Source organism: Oncorhynchus masou, chromosome 24 (assembly GCF_036934945.1).
Source record: "Oncorhynchus masou masou isolate Uvic2021 chromosome 24, UVic_Omas_1.1, whole genome shotgun sequence".
NCBI lineage: Eukaryota > Metazoa > Chordata > Actinopteri > Salmoniformes > Salmonidae > Oncorhynchus > Oncorhynchus masou.
Genome location: NC_088235.1, coordinates 106,050,587 through 106,069,365, shown reverse-complemented (window position 1 = coordinate 106,069,365; position 18,779 = coordinate 106,050,587). Strand labels below are relative to the sequence as shown.

Sequence of the window (18,779 nt, the reverse complement as noted above, 5' to 3'; positions counted from 1 at the left end):
CTTTAATCCAGTCTGATTGTAATAATGGATGGTTAGATTCACCCCAGTAAAAAAAACAGTGGGGTACCATTTAAAAGTTGGTACGGGACTCTGGAAAATGTCTGCATGCGCGCCATCTCATGTAGTACTGTCACTAGACAATGAGCAGAAAGTGAAAAGGATGAGCAGAAAGGAAAAGGGATGAGCAGAAAGGTAAAGGGATGAGTAGAAAGGTAAAGGGATGAGCAGAAAGCGATGAGCAGAAAGGGAAAGGGATGAGCAGAAAGGAAAAGGGATGAGCAGAAAGGAAAAGGGATGAGCAGAAAGGTAAAGGGATGAGTAGAAAGGGAAAGGGATAAGCAGAAAGGGAAAGGGATGAGCAGAAAGGGAAAGGGATGAGCAGAAAGGAAATGGGATGAGCAGAAAGGGAAAGGGATGAGTAGAAAGGAAATGGGATGAGCAGAAAGGAAATGGGATGAGCAGAAAGGAAAAGGGATGAGCAGAAAGGGAAAGGGATGAGTAGAAAGGAAATGGGATGAGCAGAAAGGAAAAGGGATGAGCAGAAAGGGAAAGGGATGAGTAGAAAGGAAATGGGATGAGCAGAAAGGAAATGGGATGAGCAGAAAGGAAAGGGATGAGCAGAAAGGAAAAGGGATGAGCAGAAAGGGAAAGGGATAAGCAGAAAGGGAAAGGGATGAGCAGAAAGGAAATGGGATGAGCAGAAAGGGAAATGGGATGAGCAGAAAGGTAAAGGGATGAGCAGAAAGGGAAAGGGATGAGCAGAAAGATAAAGGGATGATCAGAAAGGTAAAGGGATGAGCAGAAAGGTAAAGGGATGAGCAGAAAGGGAAAGGGATGAGCCGAAAGGAAAAGGGATGAGCAGACGTCGGAAAGGGATGAGCAGAAAGGGAAAGGGATGAGCAGAAAGGGAAAGGGGTGAGCAGATGTCGGAAAGGGATGAGCAGACGTCGGAAAGGGATGAGCAGAAAGGGAAAGGGATAAGCAGACGTCGGAAAGGGATGAGCAGATGTCGGAAAGGGATGAGCAGAAAGGGAAAGGGATAAGCAGACGTCGGAAAGGGATGAGCAGACGTCGGAAAGGGATGAGCAGAAAGGGAAAGGGATGAGCAGACATCGGAAAGGGATGAACAGATGTCGGAATGGGAAAGTACATTGATAGAATAGGGATGGTTTATTTTTACATGTAGCTGGTTTGGTAACTAACACATTCAATGATCTCTTCTGAATGAGCTCTCATTGGGTTGTCGTGTGTTATGGGTGTTCTGGTTTTCTCTCCAGCTCTGCTAGAGCCTATACATTATGACAGATTAAATATATTGTATTGATTGTAATGGGTGGACTGGACTGGGTTTTCTCCCTACAGCTCTGCTGTATCCTATATGATGGAATACAGTGTTGTCGCACATGATGATCATTCTCTGACCTGTTTGTGTCTCAGCCACTCTGTCGCTGTCCTGGCCGAGCCATTGCAGTCTTGTTTGCTTACTGTTTGTATGGTCTACTTTTCATACACCATCTCATTGGTGTGTGTGCGTGTGTGCGTGTGTGCGTGTGTGCGTGTGTGCGTGTGTGTGTGTGTGTGTGTGTGTGTGTGTGTGTGTGTGTGAGTCAATCTGTTTTAGTGTCTTTCCTTCTCCTCCACTACCCTTCTACCCCTCACGGCCCACAGGACAGCGCTACTCGTCTGAGCGCCAGTTCCCAGTTCCCAGTCTGGAATTCCAGAGCAACAGCCAGAGCTTGATAGCTCCTAAAAATATCCTTGGATCAGTGAAGCATTCCAGGGTCCAGAGTATAGTTTTTCCACTAACTCAGGTGAACAGGGCAGAAGAGTGGTGCTATAGCACCCCCTTCTGATCAGATAGCGTCTAGTAACTTCATGGTTGTCAAATGTTGACGTTCACATTTCATATGCTTCACTCTAGATACAGTGCCTTGCGAAAGTATTCGGCCCCCTTGAACTTTGCGACCTTTTGCCACATTTCAGGCTTCAAACATAAAGATATAAAACTGTATTTTTTTGTGAAGAATCAACAACAAGTGGGACACAATCATGAAGTGGAACGACATTTATTGGATATTTCAAACTTTTTTAACAAATCAAAAACTGAAAAATTGGGCGTGCAAAATTATTCAGCCCCTTTACTTTCAGTGCAGCAAACTCTCTCCAGAAGTTCAGTGAGGATCTCTGAATGATCCAATGTTGACCTAAATGACTAATGATGATAAATACAATCCACCTGTGTGTAATCAAGTCTCCGTATAAATGCACCTGCACTGTGATAGTCTCAGAGGTCCGTTAAAAGCGCAGAGAGCATCATGAAGAACAAGGAACACACCAGGCAGGTCCGAGATACTGTTGTGAAGAAGTTTAAAGCTGGATTTGGATACAAAAAGATTTCCCAAGCTTTAAACATCCCAAGGAGCACTGTGCAAGCGATAATATTGAAATGGAAGGAGTACCAGACCACTGCAAATCTACCAAGACCTGGCCGTCCCTCTAAACTTTCAGCTCATACAAGGAGAAGACTGATCAGAGATGCAGCCAAGAGGCCCATGATCACTCTGGATGAACTGCAGAGATCTACAGCTGAGGTGGGAGACTCTGTCCATAGGACAACAATCAGTCGTATATTGCACAAATCTGGCCTTTATGGAAGTTTGGCAAGAAGAAAGCCATTTTTTAAAGATATCCATAAAAAGTGTTGTTTAAAGTTTGCCACAAGCCACCTGGGAGACACACCAAACATGTGGAAGAAGGTGCTCTGGTCAGATGAAACCAAAATTGAACTTTTTGGCAACAATGCAAAACGTAATGTTTGGCGTAAAAGCAACACAGCTCATCACCCTGAACACACTCCATCCCCACTGTCAAACATGGTGGTGGCAGCATCATGGTTTGGGCCTGCTTTTCTTCAGCAGGGACAGGGAAGATGGTTAAAATTGATGGGAAGATGGATGGAGCCAAATACAGGACCATTCTGGAAGAAAACCTGATGGAGTCTGCAAAAGACCTGAGACTGGGATGGAGATTTGTCTTCCAACAAGACAATGATCCAAAACATAAAGCAAAATCTACAATGGAATGGTTCAAAAATAAACATATCCAGGTGTTAGAATGGCCAAGTCAAAGTCCAGACCTGAATCCAATCGAGAATCTGTGGAAAGAACTGAAAACTGCTGTTCACAAATGCTCTCCATCCAACCTCACTGGGCTCGAGCTGTTTTGCAAGGAGGAATGGGAAAAAATTTCAGTCTCTCGATATGCAAAACTGATAGAGACATACCCCAAGCGACTTACAGCTGTAATCGCAGCAAAAGGTGGCGCTACAAAGTATTAACTTAAGGGGGCTGAATAATTTTGCACGCCCAATTTTTCAGTTTTTGATTTGTTAAAAAAGTTTGAAATATCCAATAAATGTCGTTCCACTTCATGATTGTGTCCCACTTGTTGTTGATTCTTCACAAAAAAATACAGTTTTATATCTTTATGTTTGAAGCCTGAAATGTGGCAAAAGGTCGCAAAGTTCAAGGGGGCCGAATACTTTCGCAAGGCACTGTATACATATACAGTGTTGTCTCAGCATTTCTGGTTCCAGTTCAACTTGTTTAGGTGTTTTGCAGTTTCTGCCTGTATGTGCACTGGTGTGGGGTGGAGGGTTGTGGGGTTAATGGCTGCAGTTTTTATCCTTAGCCCAGTGTGGGTTAACTTTGAGGGATGTAATAACACTACCATCATGGTCGAGGCAGAGGACATGTATGTGTAGCCCATGAATCTGTTGCTGTCTGGCCAAAAATAATATGTCATACTGTTTCTAGCCAGACAGCATCAGATACATGGGCTACATATAGTAAGACAGAGAGTCACTGTTTCGCTTAAATGCTTTCTCTGGTGAGATAGTTTCAGCCACTTGCGAATTGAAAGAAAGTTGGCGGGTGCACGGTGTGCTGCTCGGATGCTGGGATTATTTTGGATGAACGTGCCAAGGTAACCTACTTTTTGAAGTGATTTGTTTGACAATTAGATGAAGACATTGTGACTGGTTGTGTTCATGGCACATTAAAAGATCATTAAAAAATCAGCGGGAATAAGGGGGGGGGGGGCTCAGACTGGCCTCTGCCTGGGTCCTCCAAATCACTAAGTCCACTTCTAGGTGGATGGTCTCCAAATCACTAAGTCCACTTCTAGGTGGGTGGCCTCCAAATCACTAAGTCCACTTCTAGGTGGATGGCCTCCAAATCACTAAGTCCACTTCTAGGTGGATGGCCTCCAAATCACTAAGTCCACTTCTAGGTGGATGGCCTCCAAATCACTAAGTCCACTTCTAGGTGGATGGTCTCCAAATCACTAAGTCCACTTCAAGGTGGATGGCCTCCAAATCACTAAGTCCAATTCTAGGTGGATGGCCTCCAAATCACTAAGTCCAATTCTAGGTGAATGGCCTCCAAATCACTAAGTCCAATTCTAGGTGGATGGCCTCCAAATCACTAAGTCCCCTCCTGGGTGGATGGCCTCCAAATCACTAAGTCCCCTCCTGGGTGGATGGCCTCCAAATCACTAAGTCCCCTCCTGGGTGGATGGCCTCCAAATCACTAAGTCCACTTCTAGGTGGATGGCCTCCAAATCACTAAGTCCACTTCTAGGTGGATGGCCTCCAAATCACGAAGTCCACTTCTAGGTGGATGGGGGGAGGGGAGGCTACTGTACAAAAGTAGTGACATGCAGTATGTGTTCGCAATCAGCTACAGTAGCAGAACAGCACTGCCTGAGGCCTGTCTGAGCCATTCTCTCCAGCCTGTGTCAGATTTCTGGAATAACTTCCCAGTGTTAAAAAAAGAAACTCAGACACAACCCTCTAACACTCCCCCCCCTCCTCTAACACCCCCAGCCCCCACCCCTCCTCTAACACTACCCCCCCCTCCAACACCCCCAGCCCCCACCCCTCCATGTCAAAAACGGGGCAGCTCTCCTCTCTGAGTTTGACTGTCACTTCACAGTTGACTGTTAGAGTTGTTGACAGTTAGACAGTAAGGACTGTTTTACCGATAGATTTGCATTCTTATTTGTTCATGTTATTATGTTTTTATTCAGTGTTGCTTTAGTTAGGATGCGGGACTGAATGGGGGGCTCTGTTGCCCCCTGTGAAAAACCCGTCATCATGTCTAACAGTTTCCGTGGTTACCGTACTATTTCTCAGCACCTAAATGACCTGAAGAAGGAGAACTTCAGCCTGAAGCTGAGGATCTACTTCCTGGAGGAGAGGATCCAGCAGAAGTATGAGGACAGCAGCCATGATGTCCACAAGAGGGTGAGTCTCACTGGGGCACTGAGGGGTGGAGGACAGGGGGTAGGAGCAGTCATGACGTCCACAAGAGGGTGAGTCTCACTGGGGCACTGAGGGGTGGAGGACAGGGGGTAGGAGCAGTCATGATGTCCACAGGAGGGTGAGTCTCACTGGGGCACTGAGGGGTGGAGGACAGGGGGTAGGAGCAGTCATGACGTCCACAAGAGGGTGAGTCTCACTGGGGCACTGAGGGGTGGAGGACAGGGGGTAGGAGCAGCCATGATGTCCACAGGAGGGTGAGTCTCACTGGGGCACAGATGGGTGGAGGACAGGGGGTAGGAGCAGCCATGATGTCCCACAAGAGGGTGACTCTCACTGGGGCACGGAGGGGTGGAGGACAGGGGGTAGGAGCAGCCATGATGTCCCACAGGAGGGTGAGTCTCACTGGGGCACTGATTGGTGGAGGACAGGGGGTAGGAGCAGCCATGATGTCCACAAGAGGGTGAGTCTCACTGGGGCACAGATGGGTGGAGGACAGGGGGTAGGAGCAGCCATGATGTCCCACAAGAGGGTGAGTCTCACTGGGGCACTGATGGTTGGATGACAGGGGGTAGGGGCAGCCATGATGTCCACAAGAGGGTGAGTCTCACGAGGGACAGAGGAGGGGGGTGCAGGGGATGGGAGCTTCATAGGGGGGAATAGCCATTTCTGCTATTTTACAATTGAATATGCGGTGTTGCCATTTGTGTGTGTGTGACAGAGAGAGAAGGTGAGAGAGTTTTGTGTGAAGGTCTATGCTGTGTGGTCTGGGTTCATCATACATCCACATGTTTATTTAGCTCCAGATGATGAATGAATTATGCAAAGTCATGCAATTGAATGAATGAATGGATACAGTAATCATGACCCAGTGTATCTCCTATGGTTGTTTACAGTACATACTGTAGTTTCCAGCTCTCTTCCTGTTGACTGTTCATGCTGCAGCTCCCAGACAGTGATGATCACAATACCTTTTTCAATAGGTCCCAGACCTGTTTCTGAGTGTTAACTGCAGCCACCAATTACACTGCCCTGTCTTTAGAGACTGATCTGAGCTCAGAGATACTAGAGTAAACCCAGAGCAAGAGCTAATACAAAGAGCTCATATAAAGAGCTAATATAAAGAGCTAATATAAAAATAATTAGTAAACCCCTTTCCTGTAGTCAAATGGCCAAATCGCCCTCTCGTGGCCTCTTGGGTAGAGTCATAATTAATAAACATAATTTTAAAAAACTTGCCAAAAATGTGGTGTTTCTATGTCAAACAGTTTTGTTATATTTCAGTATTCTGTGATGTTTATAAAGTGCAATATTGGGATGCAAACTCAAAATGTAAAACATTTCAACATTTCAAATATCAGACTTCTTCTTTTTTGTTTAAAGCCCATAACAATGTGTGTGAGGTGGATACTTTTGTTTGAAAGTAGATTTGTTTAAGACCCAGAAACACTCTGTGTGACCCTGATTTAGCCCACTGCAGTAAAAAGGTTAATAATAACTGGAATATGATTAATAGTGTGAACAATGGAATGTCGTATATTAGATCACATGATCCCAAAGTTATACTGTATATTTATTTTGAAAAACAGACCTGCCTACTGGACAGGCAACGTGACTGATGTGGTTAAGACTGGTTGAGACCGGTCGATGTTGCTAAGGTGATACCCCAGCAGCTGCTGTCTGGCCTGGGGGCAGTGGAGCCAATAGTTTTTGAGAAAATCCCTCCGACACCACCAATCAGAGACCACCCAGTGAACACCTCAGAGTTTCAAACAGACGTCAGCTTTCTATGTCCACCCCTCTGACCTTACTGCAGGCTACAGTCAAGTCAGGGATATGATATGCGGACATTTACTCTATGAACAGTTTATGCCTGTATCATATCTGCTGCAGTGAGACGAGCAGATCTGCTTTCTGTGTCAACCTCTGTGACCTTCTCTGACTGCAGCCTTAGACAACTAGCCTGGTCCCAGGTCTGTTTGTGTTGTCTTGCCAACTCCACTGCTGTCATTATCAAATCAATGCAAAGGAGTTGGCAAGACAACACAAACAGACCTGGGATCAGGTTACGAGACACCTACAGCTGTAATAAAACACTGGGTCGGTGATAATGTACTGTGTTGGCTGACTAGATGTTTACATCATTAATATTCAACTTTGATATGACCTTTTGGGGTAGAAAGATCATATCTCCAGCAGCTCAGTGAACTCATCTAAAGGTTAAGTGCCATGATGTTGCTAACCAAAGTATAGAAATAATTGTTATTGTGAGTATCATCACAACATGATCAAATTATAACATCAATGATCTCCTTGTAATTCAGGGACTTATTTCTATGATGTGCAGAGCAACGATTAATGACCGACAGAGCGACAGGAACAACAATGTTTTGTGTCCAGACAAGCCATGACCAATACCAACAGAATCAAATCAGATTAAAACATCTGATTGTAACTTTTGTTTTGTTCCTTCTAAATGCCATGGCTGAAAAGTATGTGCAGTTAACTTTGTGCACCTCCTGATGTATAATGTTGACAGATCAGAGACATGCTGTGGTCCAGTAATGTTGACAGATCAGAGACATGCTGGAGTCCAGTAATGTTGACAGATCAGAGACATGCTGGAGTCCAGTAATGTTGACAGATCAGAGACATGCTGGAGTCCAGTAATGTTGACAGATCAGAGACAGTAGTCCAGTAATGTTGTCAGATCAGAGACATGCTGGAGTCCAGTAATGTTGACAGATCAGAGACTGTAGTCCAGTAATGTTGACAGATCAGAGACATGCTGTGGTCAAGTAATGTTGACAGATCAGAGACAGTAGTCCAGTAATGTTGACAGATCAGAGACATGCTGGAGTCCAGTAATGTTGACAGATCAGAGACATGCTGGAGTCCAGTAATGTTGTCAGATCAGAGACATGCTGGAGTCCAGTAATGTTGACAGATCAGAGACATGCTGGAGTCCAGTAATGTTGTCAGATCAGAGACATGCTGGAGTCCAGTAATGTTGTCAGATCAGAGACATGCTGGAGTCCAGTAATGTTGACAGAGAAGGGACATGCTGGAGTCCAGTAATGTTGACAGATCAGAGACATGCTGGAGTCCAGTAATGTTGACAGATCAGAGACATGCTGGAGTCCAGTAATGTTGACAGATCAGAGACAGTAGTCCAGTAATGTTGACAGATCAGAAACATGCTGGAGTCCAGTAATGTTGACAGATCAGAAACATGCTGGAGTCCAGTAATGTTGACAGATCAGAGACTGTAGTCCAGTAATGTTGACAGATCAGAGACATGCTGGAGTCCAGTAATGTTGACAGATCAGAGACATGCTGGAGTCCAGTAATGTTGACAGATCAGAGACATGCTGGAGTCCAGTAATGTTGACAGATCAGAGACATGCTGGAGTCCAGTAATGTTGACAGATCAGAGACAGTAGTCCAGTAATGTTGACAGATCAGAAACATGCTGGAGTCCAGTAATGTTGACAGATCAGAAACATGCTGGAGTCCAGTAATGTTGACAGATCAGAGACAGTAGTCCAGTAATGTTGTCAGATCAGAGACAGTATTCCAGTAATGTTGACAGAGCAGGGACATGCTGGAGTCCAGTAATGTTGACAGATCAGAGACAGTAGTCCAGTAATGTTGACAGATCAGAAACATGCTGGAGTCCAGTAATGTTGACAGATCAGAAACATGCTGGAGTCCAGTAATGTTGACAGATCAGAGACAGTAGTCCAGTAATGTTGACAGATCAGAAACATGCTGGAGTCCAGTAATGTTGACAGATCAGAAACATGCTGGAGGCCAGTAATGTTGACAGATCAGAGACAGTAGTCCAGTAATGTTGACAGATCAGAAACATGCTGGAGTCCAGTAATGTTGACAGATCAGAAACATGCTGGAGTCCAGTAATGTTGACAGATCAGAAACATGCTGGAGTCCAGTAATGTTGACAGATCAGAGACTGTAGTCCAGTAATGTTGACAGATCAGAAACATGCTGGAGTCCAGTAATGTTGACAGATCAGAAACATGCTGGAGTCCAGTAATGTTGACAGATCAGAGACAGTAGTCCAGTAATGTTGACAGATCAGAAACATGCTGGAGTCCAGTAATGTTGACAGATCAGAAACATGCTGGAGTCCAGTAATGTTGACAGATCAGAAACATGCTGGAGTCCAGTAATGTTGACAGATCAGAGACTGTAGTCCAGTAATGTTGACAGATCAGAAACATGCTGGAGTCCAGTAATGTTGACAGTTCAGAAACATGCTGGAGTCCAGTAATGTTGACAGATCAGAGACTGTAGTCCAGTAATGTTGACAGATCAGAGACATGCTGGAGTCCAGTAATGTTGACAGATCAGAGACTGTAGTCCAGTAATGTTGACAGAACAGAGACAGTAGTCCAGTAATGTTGACAGAACAGAGACAGTAGTCCAGTAATGTTGACAGAACAGAGACAGTAGTCCAGTAATGTTGACAGATCAGAGACATGCTGTAGTCCAGTAATGTTGACAGAACAGAGACAGTAGTCCAGTAATGTTGACAGAACAGAGACAGTAGTCTAGTAATGTTGACAGAACAGAGACATGCTGTAGTCCAGTAATGTTGACAGATCAGAGACAGTAGTCCAGTAATGTTGACAGAACAGAGACAGTAGTCTAGTAATGTTGACAGAACAGAGACAGTAGTCCAGTAATGTTGACAGAACAGAGACATGCTGTGGTCCAGTAATGTTGACAGAACAGAGACAGTAGTCCAGTAATGTTGACAGAACAGAGACATGCTGTGGTCCAGTAATGTTGACAGAACAGAGACAGTCGTCCAGTAATGTTGACAGAACAGAGACAGTAGTCCAGTAATGTTGACAGATCAGAGACATGCTGTAGTCCAGTAATGTTGACAGAACAGAGACAGTAGTCCAGTAATGTTGACAGATCAGAGACATGCTGTAGTCCAGTAATGTTGACAGGTCAGAGACAGTAGTCCAGTAATGTTGACAGAACAGAGACAGTAGTTCAGTAATGTTGACAGAACAGAGACATGCTGTAGTCCAGTAATGTTGACAGAACAGAGACAGTAGTCCAGTAATGTTGACAGAACAGAGACATGCTGTAGTCCAGTAATGTTGACAGAACAGAGACATGCTGTAGTCCAGTAATGTTGACAGAACAGAGACAGTAGTCCAGTAATGTTGACAGATCAGAGACATGCTGTAGTCCAGTAATGTTGACAGAACAGAGACAGTAGTCCAGTAATGTTGACAGATCAGAGACATGCTGTAGTCCAGTAATGTTGACAGGTCAGAGACAGTAGTCCAGTAATGTTGACAGAACAGAGACAGTAGTTCAGTAATGTTGACAGAACAGAGACATGCTGTAGTCCAGTAATGTTGACAGAACAGAGACAGTAGTCCAGTAATGTTGACAGAACAGAGACATGCTGTAGTCCAGTAATGTTGACAGAACAGAGACATGCTGTAGTCCAGTAATGTTGACAGAACAGAGACAGTAGTCCAGTAATGTTGACAGATCAGAGACATGCTGTAGTCCAGTAATGTTGACAGAACAGAGACAGTAGTCCAGTAATGTTGACAGAACAGAGACATGCTGTAGTCCAGTAATGTTGACAGAACAGAGACAGTAGTCCAGTAATGTTGACAGAACAGAGACATGCTGTGGTCCAGTAATGTTGACAGAACAGAGACAGTAGTCCAGTAATGTTGACAGATCAGAGACATGCTGTAGTCCAGTAATGTTGACAGAACAGAGACATGCTGTAGTCCAGTAATGTTGACAGAACAGAGACATGCTGTAGTCCAGTAATGTTGACAGATCAGAGACAGTAGTCCAGTAATGTTGACAGATCAGAGACATGCTGTAGTCCAGTAATGTTGACAGAACAGAGACAGTAGTCCAGTAATGTTGACAGAACAGAGACATGCTGTGGTCCAGTAATGTTGACAGAGCAGAGACAGTAGTCCAGTAATGTTGACAGATCAGAGACATGCTGTAGTCCAGTAATGTTGACAGAACAGAGACAGTAGTCCAGTAATGTTGACAGAACAGAGACATGCTGTAGTCCAGTAATGTTGACAGAACAGAGACAGTAGTCCAGTAATGTTGACAGAACAGAGACAGTCGTCCAGTAATGTTGACAGAACAGAGACATGCTGTAGTCCAGTAATGTTGACAGAACAGAGACAGTCGTCCAGTAATGTTGACCGATCAAGGACATAAGTCCAGTAATGTTGACAGAACAGAGACAGTAGTCCAGTAATGTTGAGAGATCAGAGCCATGCTGTAGTCCAGTAATGTTGACAGAACAGAGACAGCAGTCCAGCAATGTTGACAGAACAGAGACAGTAGTCCAGTAATGTTGACAGATCAGAGACATGCTGTAGTCCAGTAATGTTGACAGAACAGAGACAGTAGTCCAGTAATGTTGACAGAACAGAGACAGTAGTCTAGTAATGTTGACAGAACAGAGACATGCTGTAGTCCAGTAATGTTGACAGATCAGAGACAGTAGTCCAGTAATGTTGACAGAACAGAGACAGTAGTCTAGTAATGTTGACAGAACAGAGACAGTAGTCCAGTAATGTTGACAGAACAGAGACATGCTGTGGTCCAGTAATGTTGACAGAACAGAGACAGTAGTCCAGTAATGTTGACAGAACAGAGACATGCTGTGGTCCAGTAATGTTGACAGAACAGAGACAGTCGTCCAGTAATGTTGACAGAACAGAGACAGTAGTCCAGTAATGTTGACAGATCAGAGACATGCTGTAGTCCAGTAATGTTGACAGAACAGAGACAGTAGTCCAGTAATGTTGACAGATCAGAGACATGCTGTAGTCCAGTAATGTTGACAGGTCAGAGACAGTAGTCCAGTAATGTTGACAGAACAGAGACAGTAGTTCAGTAATGTTGACAGAACAGAGACATGCTGTAGTCCAGTAATGTTGACAGAACAGAGACAGTAGTCCAGTAATGTTGACAGAACAGAGACATGCTGTAGTCCAGTAATGTTGACAGAACAGAGACATGCTGTAGTCCAGTAATGTTGACAGAACAGAGACAGTAGTCCAGTAATGTTGACAGATCAGAGACATGCTGTAGTCCAGTAATGTTGACAGAACAGAGACAGTAGTCCAGTAATATTGACAGAACAGAGACATGCTGTAGTCCAGTAATGTTGACAGAACAGAGACAGTAGTCCAGTAATGTTGACAGAACAGAGACATGCTGTGGTCCAGTAATGTTGACAGAACAGAGACAGTAGTCCAGTAATGTTGACAGATCAGAGACATGCTGTAGTCCAGTAATGTTGACAGAACAGAGACATGCTGTAGTCCAGTAATGTTGACAGAACAGAGACATGCTGTAGTCCAGTAATGTTGACAGATCAGAGACAGTAGTCCAGTAATGTTGACAGATCAGAGACATGCTGTAGTCCAGTAATGTTGACAGAACAGAGACAGTAGTCCAGTAATGTTGACAGAACAGAGACATGCTGTGGTCCAGTAATGTTGACAGAGCAGAGACAGTAGTCCAGTAATGTTGACAGAACAGAGACAGTAGTCCAGTAATGTTGACAGATCAGAGACATGCTGTAGTCCAGTAATGTTGACAGAACAGAGACAGTAGTCCAGTAATGTTGACAGAACAGAGACATGCTGTAGTCCAGTAATGTTGACAGAACAGAGACAGTAGTCCAGTAATGTTGACAGAACAGAGACAGTCGTCCAGTAATGTTGACAGAACAGAGACATGCTGTAGTCCAGTAATGTTGACAGAACAGAGACAGTCGTCCAGTAATGTTGACCGATCAAGGACATAAGTCCAGTAATGTTGACAGAACAGAGACAGTAGTCCAGTAATGTTGAGAGATCAGAGCCATGCTGTAGTCCAGTAATGTTGACAGAACAGAGACAGCAGTCCAGCAATGTTGACAGAACAGAGACAGTAGTCCAGTAATGTTGACAGATCAGAGACATGCTGTAGTCCAGTAATGTTGACAGATCAGAGACAGTCGTCCAGTAATGTTGACAGATCAGAGACATGCTATAGTCCAGTAATGTTGGCAGAACAGAGACAGTATTCCAGTAATGTTGACAGATCAGAGACAGTATTCCAGTAATGTTGACAGATCAGAGACAGTAGTCCAGTAATGTTGACAGAACAGAGACATGCTGTATTCCAGTAATGTTGACAGAACAGAGACAGTAGTCCAGTAATGTTGACAGAACAGAGACATGCTGTAGTCCAGTAATGTTGACAGAACAGAGACAGTAGTCCAGTAATGTTGACAGAACAGAGACAGTAGTCCAGTAATGTTGACAGAACAGAGACATGCTGTAGTCCAGTAATGTTGACAGAACAGAGACAGTAGTCCAGTAATGTTGACAGAACAGAGACATGCTGTAGTCCAGTAATGTTGACAGAACAGAGACAGTAGTCCAGTAATGTTGACAGAACAGAGACAGTAGTCCAGTAATGTTGACAGAACAGAGACAGTAGTCCAGTAATGTTGACAGAACAGAGACAGTAGTCCAGTAATGTTGACAGAACAGAGACATGCTGTAGTCCAGTAATGTTGACAGATCAGAGACAGTAGTCCAGTAATGTTGACAGAACAGAGACATGCTGTAGTCCAGTAATGTTGACAGAACAGAGACATGCTGTATTCCAGTAATGTTGACAGAACAGAGACAGTAGTCCAGTAATGTTGACAGAACAGAGACATGCTGTAGTCCAGTAATGTTGACAGAACAGAGACAATAGTCCAGTAATGTTGACAGAACAGAGACAGTAGTCCAGTAATGTTGACAGATCAGAGACATGCTGTAGTCCAGTAATGTTGACAGAACAGAGACATGCTGTAGTCCAGTAATGTTGACAGATCAGAGACAGTAGTCCAGTAATGTTGACAGAACAGAGACATGCTGTAGTCCAGTAATGTTGACAGAACAGAGACAGTCGTCCAGTAATGTTGACAGAACAGAGACAGTAGTCCAGTAATGTTGACAGATAAGAGACAGTAGTCCAGTAATGTTGACAGAACAGAGACTGTCGTCCAGTAATGTTGACAGAACAGAGACATGCTGTGGTCCAGTAATGTTGACAGAACAGAGACAATAGTCCAGTAATGTTGACAGAAGTGAGACAGTAGTCCAGTAATGTTGACAGATCAGAGACATGCTGTAGTCCAGTAATGTTGACAGATCAGAGACATGCTGTAGTCCAGTAATGTTGACAGATCAGAGACAGTAGTCCAGTAATGTTGACAGAACAGAGACATGCTGTAGTCCAGTAATGTTGACAGATCAGAGACAGTAGTCCAGTAATGTTGACAGAACAGAGACATGCTGTAGTCCAGTAATGTTGACAGAACAGAGACAGTCGTCCAGTAATGTTGACAGAACAGAGACAGTAGTCCAGTAATGTTGACAGATCAGAGACAGTAGTCCAGTAATGTTGACAGAACAGAGACTGTCGTCCAGTAATGTTGACAGAACAGAGACATGCTGTGGTCCAGTAATGTTGACAGAACAGAGACAATAGTCCAGTAATGTTGACAGAACAGAGACAGTAGTCCAGTAATGTTGACAGAACAGAGACAGTAGTCCAGGTTTGTTGACAGAACAGAGACATGCTGTAGTCCAGTAATGTTGACAGATCAGAGACAGTAGTCCAGTAATGTTGACAGAACAGAGACATGCTGTAGTCCAGTAATGTTGACAGAACAGAGACATGCTGTATTCCAGTAATGTTGACAGAACAGAGACAGTAGTCCAGTAATGTTGACAGTACAGAGACATGCTGTAGTCCAGTAATGTTGACAGAACAGAGACAATAGTCCAGTAATGTTGACAGAACAGAGACAGTAGTCCAGTAATGTTGACAGATCAGAGACATGCTGTAGTCCAGTAATGTTGACAGAACAGAGACATGCTGTAGTCCAGTAATGTTGACAGATCAGAGACAGTAGTCCAGTAATGTTGACAGAACAGAGACATGCTGTAGTCCAGTAATGTTGACAGAACAGAGACAGTCGTCCAGTAATGTTGACAGAACAGAGACAGTAGCCCAGTAATGTTGACAGATCAGAGACAGTAGTCCAGTAATGTTGACAGAACAGAGACTGTCGTCCAGTAATGTTGACAGAACAGAGACATGCTGTGGTCCAGTAATGTTGACAGAACAGAGACAATAGTCCAGTAATGTTGACAGAACAGAGACAGTAGTCCAGTAATGTTGACAGATCAGAGACATGCTGTAGTCCAGTAATGTTGACAGAACAGAGACATGCTGTAGTCCAGTAATGTTGACAGATCAGAGACAGTAGTCCAGTAATGTTGACAGAACAGAGACATGCTGTAGTCCAGTAATGTTGACAGATCAGAGACAGTAGTCCAGTAATGTTGACAGAACAGAGACATGCTGTAGTCCAGTAATGTTGACAGAACAGAGACAGTCGTCCAGTAATGTTGACAGAACAGAGACAGTAGTCCAGTAATGTTGACAGATCAGAGACAGTAGTCCAGTAATGTTGACAGAACAGAGACTGTCGTCCAGTAATGTTGACAGAACAGAGACATGCTGTGGTCCAGTAATGTTGACAGAACAGAGACATGCTGTAGTCCAGTAATGTTGACAGAACAGAGACAGTAGTCCAGTAATGTTGACAGATCAGAGACATGCTGTAGTCCAGTAATGTTGACAGAACAGAGACATGCTGTAGTCCAGTAATGTTGACAGATCAGAGACAGTAGTCCAGTAATGTTGACAGATCAGAGACAGTAGTCCAGTAATGTTGACAGATCAGAGACATGCTGGAGTCCAGTAATGTTGACAGAACAGAGACAGTAGTCCAGTAATGTTGACAGATCAGAGACATGCTGTAGTCCAGTAATGTTGACAGAACAGAGACAGTAGTCCAGTAATGTTGACAGAACAGAGACAGTATTCCAGTAATGTTGACAGAACAGAGACAGTAGTCCAGTAATGTTGACAGAACAGAGACAGTGTTCCAGTAATGTTGACAGAACAGAGACAGTATTCCAGAAATGTTGACAGAACAGAGACAGTAGTCCAGTAATGTTGACAGATCAGAGACATGCTGGAGTCCAGTAATGTTGACAGAACAGAGACAGTAGTCCAGTAATGTTGACAGATCAGACACATGCTGTAGTCCAGTAATGTTGACAGAACAGAGACAGTAGTCCAGTAATGTTGACAGAACAGAGACAGTAGTCCAGTAATGTTGACAGAACAGAGACGGTTGGTTAATGGCTTGTAGTAAGTAAGCATTTCACTTTAAGTTCTACACCTGTTGTATTCGGCGCATTTGACAAATACAATTTGATTTGATTTGCTTGTCTGCGTGCGTGCATTCCTTGTGTGTGTTGTGTGTGTGTCAATGTCCATACATGCAGTGTATGTGTCGGTATGCTCATACGGTTTACAGAGTAACAGGTTTACAGAGTAACAGGTTAGAAATTCAACATGTCTTTGTTATGAGTTATACATCATACTCTGTATCTAACAAGTCACTTGAATACAGTATTCCCATAGCTATAAACAAACTGTCACTGTCCTTCTCCATTACCTGGGGTTATAACTGTCCCTGTTGCTGTGGGCTGGGGGCAGTAGGGGGAAGAGAGAGGAGGGGGTTAGATGGGGTTCTGGGGGAAGGGGCTGTGGAGGGAACTAGCAGGTGTTCATATCCCTCTATGTATTTATAAACCTGCTTCACTCTCATATCACTGAGATATGGGTTGTGTACTTTGGGAGATTCATTTTGTATTCTGTATTATGAAGCTATTCTGAGTCAATTCATGCCTCTTAACAGAATTGAACAGCTACACTATTTTTTTGTTTCATTATATATTACATATGCACAGTTCATGGTTTCTGTGTGATATATTGTTGTTTTGTGATTTGACATGTTTCTCTCTGTGTGTTCCAGAACATTGAGTTGAAAGTGGAGGTGGAGAGCTTGAAGCAGGAACTCACAGAGAAACAGGAGATTCTGGACAAGGCCTTGTGAGTAAACTACGATGTCATTGCACAGACAGATACCAGTAGTGTACAGTAGTGTACAGTTGATCTCTATATTCACACAGAGGTAATAAACTCCCCCCCCCCTGTACTGTCCAGCCTGGTCCTCAGATAGATTCCTGCTGTTCACTCTTCAGACTACAGCTGCCCTCAGGCCATGAGGGTGCTGGTCTTATACTAACCCGTCTTAACCCTCCCTCTGTCATGTAGACTCACCTAACAACAGCTTTAAAGCCCTTAGGAATGCCTGGTGGGGAGGGCCAGGCTCTGCCATGCTTTTGAAGAGTATGAAGTGCCCTCTGTGGATAGTTGGACTACAGATAAAGGGATGAGGGAGAGATGAAGTGAGAGGACGATAGTGAGAGAAGAGGGGTAGCCTGTCGGTAAAATGAAGGAGAGGTAGAGACAGAGGGAGAGGGTGATAGGGAGAGGAGGGTAGTCTCTGGGTTGTTTTGCTGAGCCAAGGAGTATTTGAGCACCAGCACCTGTCTGTAAATAGAGCAGCTGTCTCTCTCAGTGTTTCTCAGTGGTAGAGATATATCTACTTAGATACAACATACTATATACCACTGGTATTCTAACTTATTCAGCAGGCACCCCATTTTTTACATCCAAATCTCTGGGGACTCCATTTTCTCGTGACCCCACACACCACAGCAGATCTAAAGCCACAACTGTAAAATGGGTAAATGTAGTTTTTTTTTACATGAACAAATAACCTTCAATTCTTTTGAATTTTAATCTCTTATTACAATTAAAAGAAACCAATATGTATATTTACTCAATAAAATTATATTTATTTATTTATCTTTCTCAAAAAGATATATTGTCCCATACAATAATCTGTGACCCCACAAGGGGCCGTGATCCTGACTTTGAATACCACTGCTCTATACCCTCTCATATATCTCCCTCTATAAGGTTGGTTCTAAAGTAGAACCTTCCCTCCTTCCTCATCTATCTACTCTATATATATTCTTACTTTACTAAAAATCCATTCAAATTCATTCATCTTAATGGCTGTATTTTTTTCACTGTTTGTTTTGATTATTGTTCTCTCTATTTACAGTACTAAATGTTATAGTGTTACTTCTCATAGAAGTACTCCATACCTAATTAAGGAATTAGTCAGGGAACAAATCACTAGGTTAATGTTTTTATTGGTGGGAGGTGAAACACTGGCTTCTCATCGACACACCAAAACTCTGTTGAGCATATCAGATCATCATTTAAATGGTGAAGAGCAGGAAGCTACTGAAGGTGCTCTTATTGTCTGAACCACCATAGATCCGGTAGTTTACAGGGAGACGCACGTAAACCACATCTCCCACCTCTAACTCCAGGACAGCTGCATTAGGTACATTCGTAAACATACCATCATTGT

The 18,779-nt window shown here is 43.7% G+C and overlaps 1 protein-coding gene across 1 annotated transcript in view; it reads left to right on the top strand.

Annotated features, from left to right (window-relative positions):
- pde4dip (phosphodiesterase 4D interacting protein) overlaps nucleotides 1-18,779 on the top strand; it is a 163,901-nt gene that overhangs the window by 56,571 nt on the left and 88,551 nt on the right. The window contains exons 4-5 of the mRNA XM_064935988.1: nucleotides 5,195-5,305; nucleotides 17,304-17,380. Of these exons, the coding sequence (XP_064792060.1) occupies nucleotides 5,195-5,305; nucleotides 17,304-17,380 (188 nt within the window). The remainder of the gene's footprint in view (nucleotides 1-5,194; nucleotides 5,306-17,303; nucleotides 17,381-18,779) is intronic.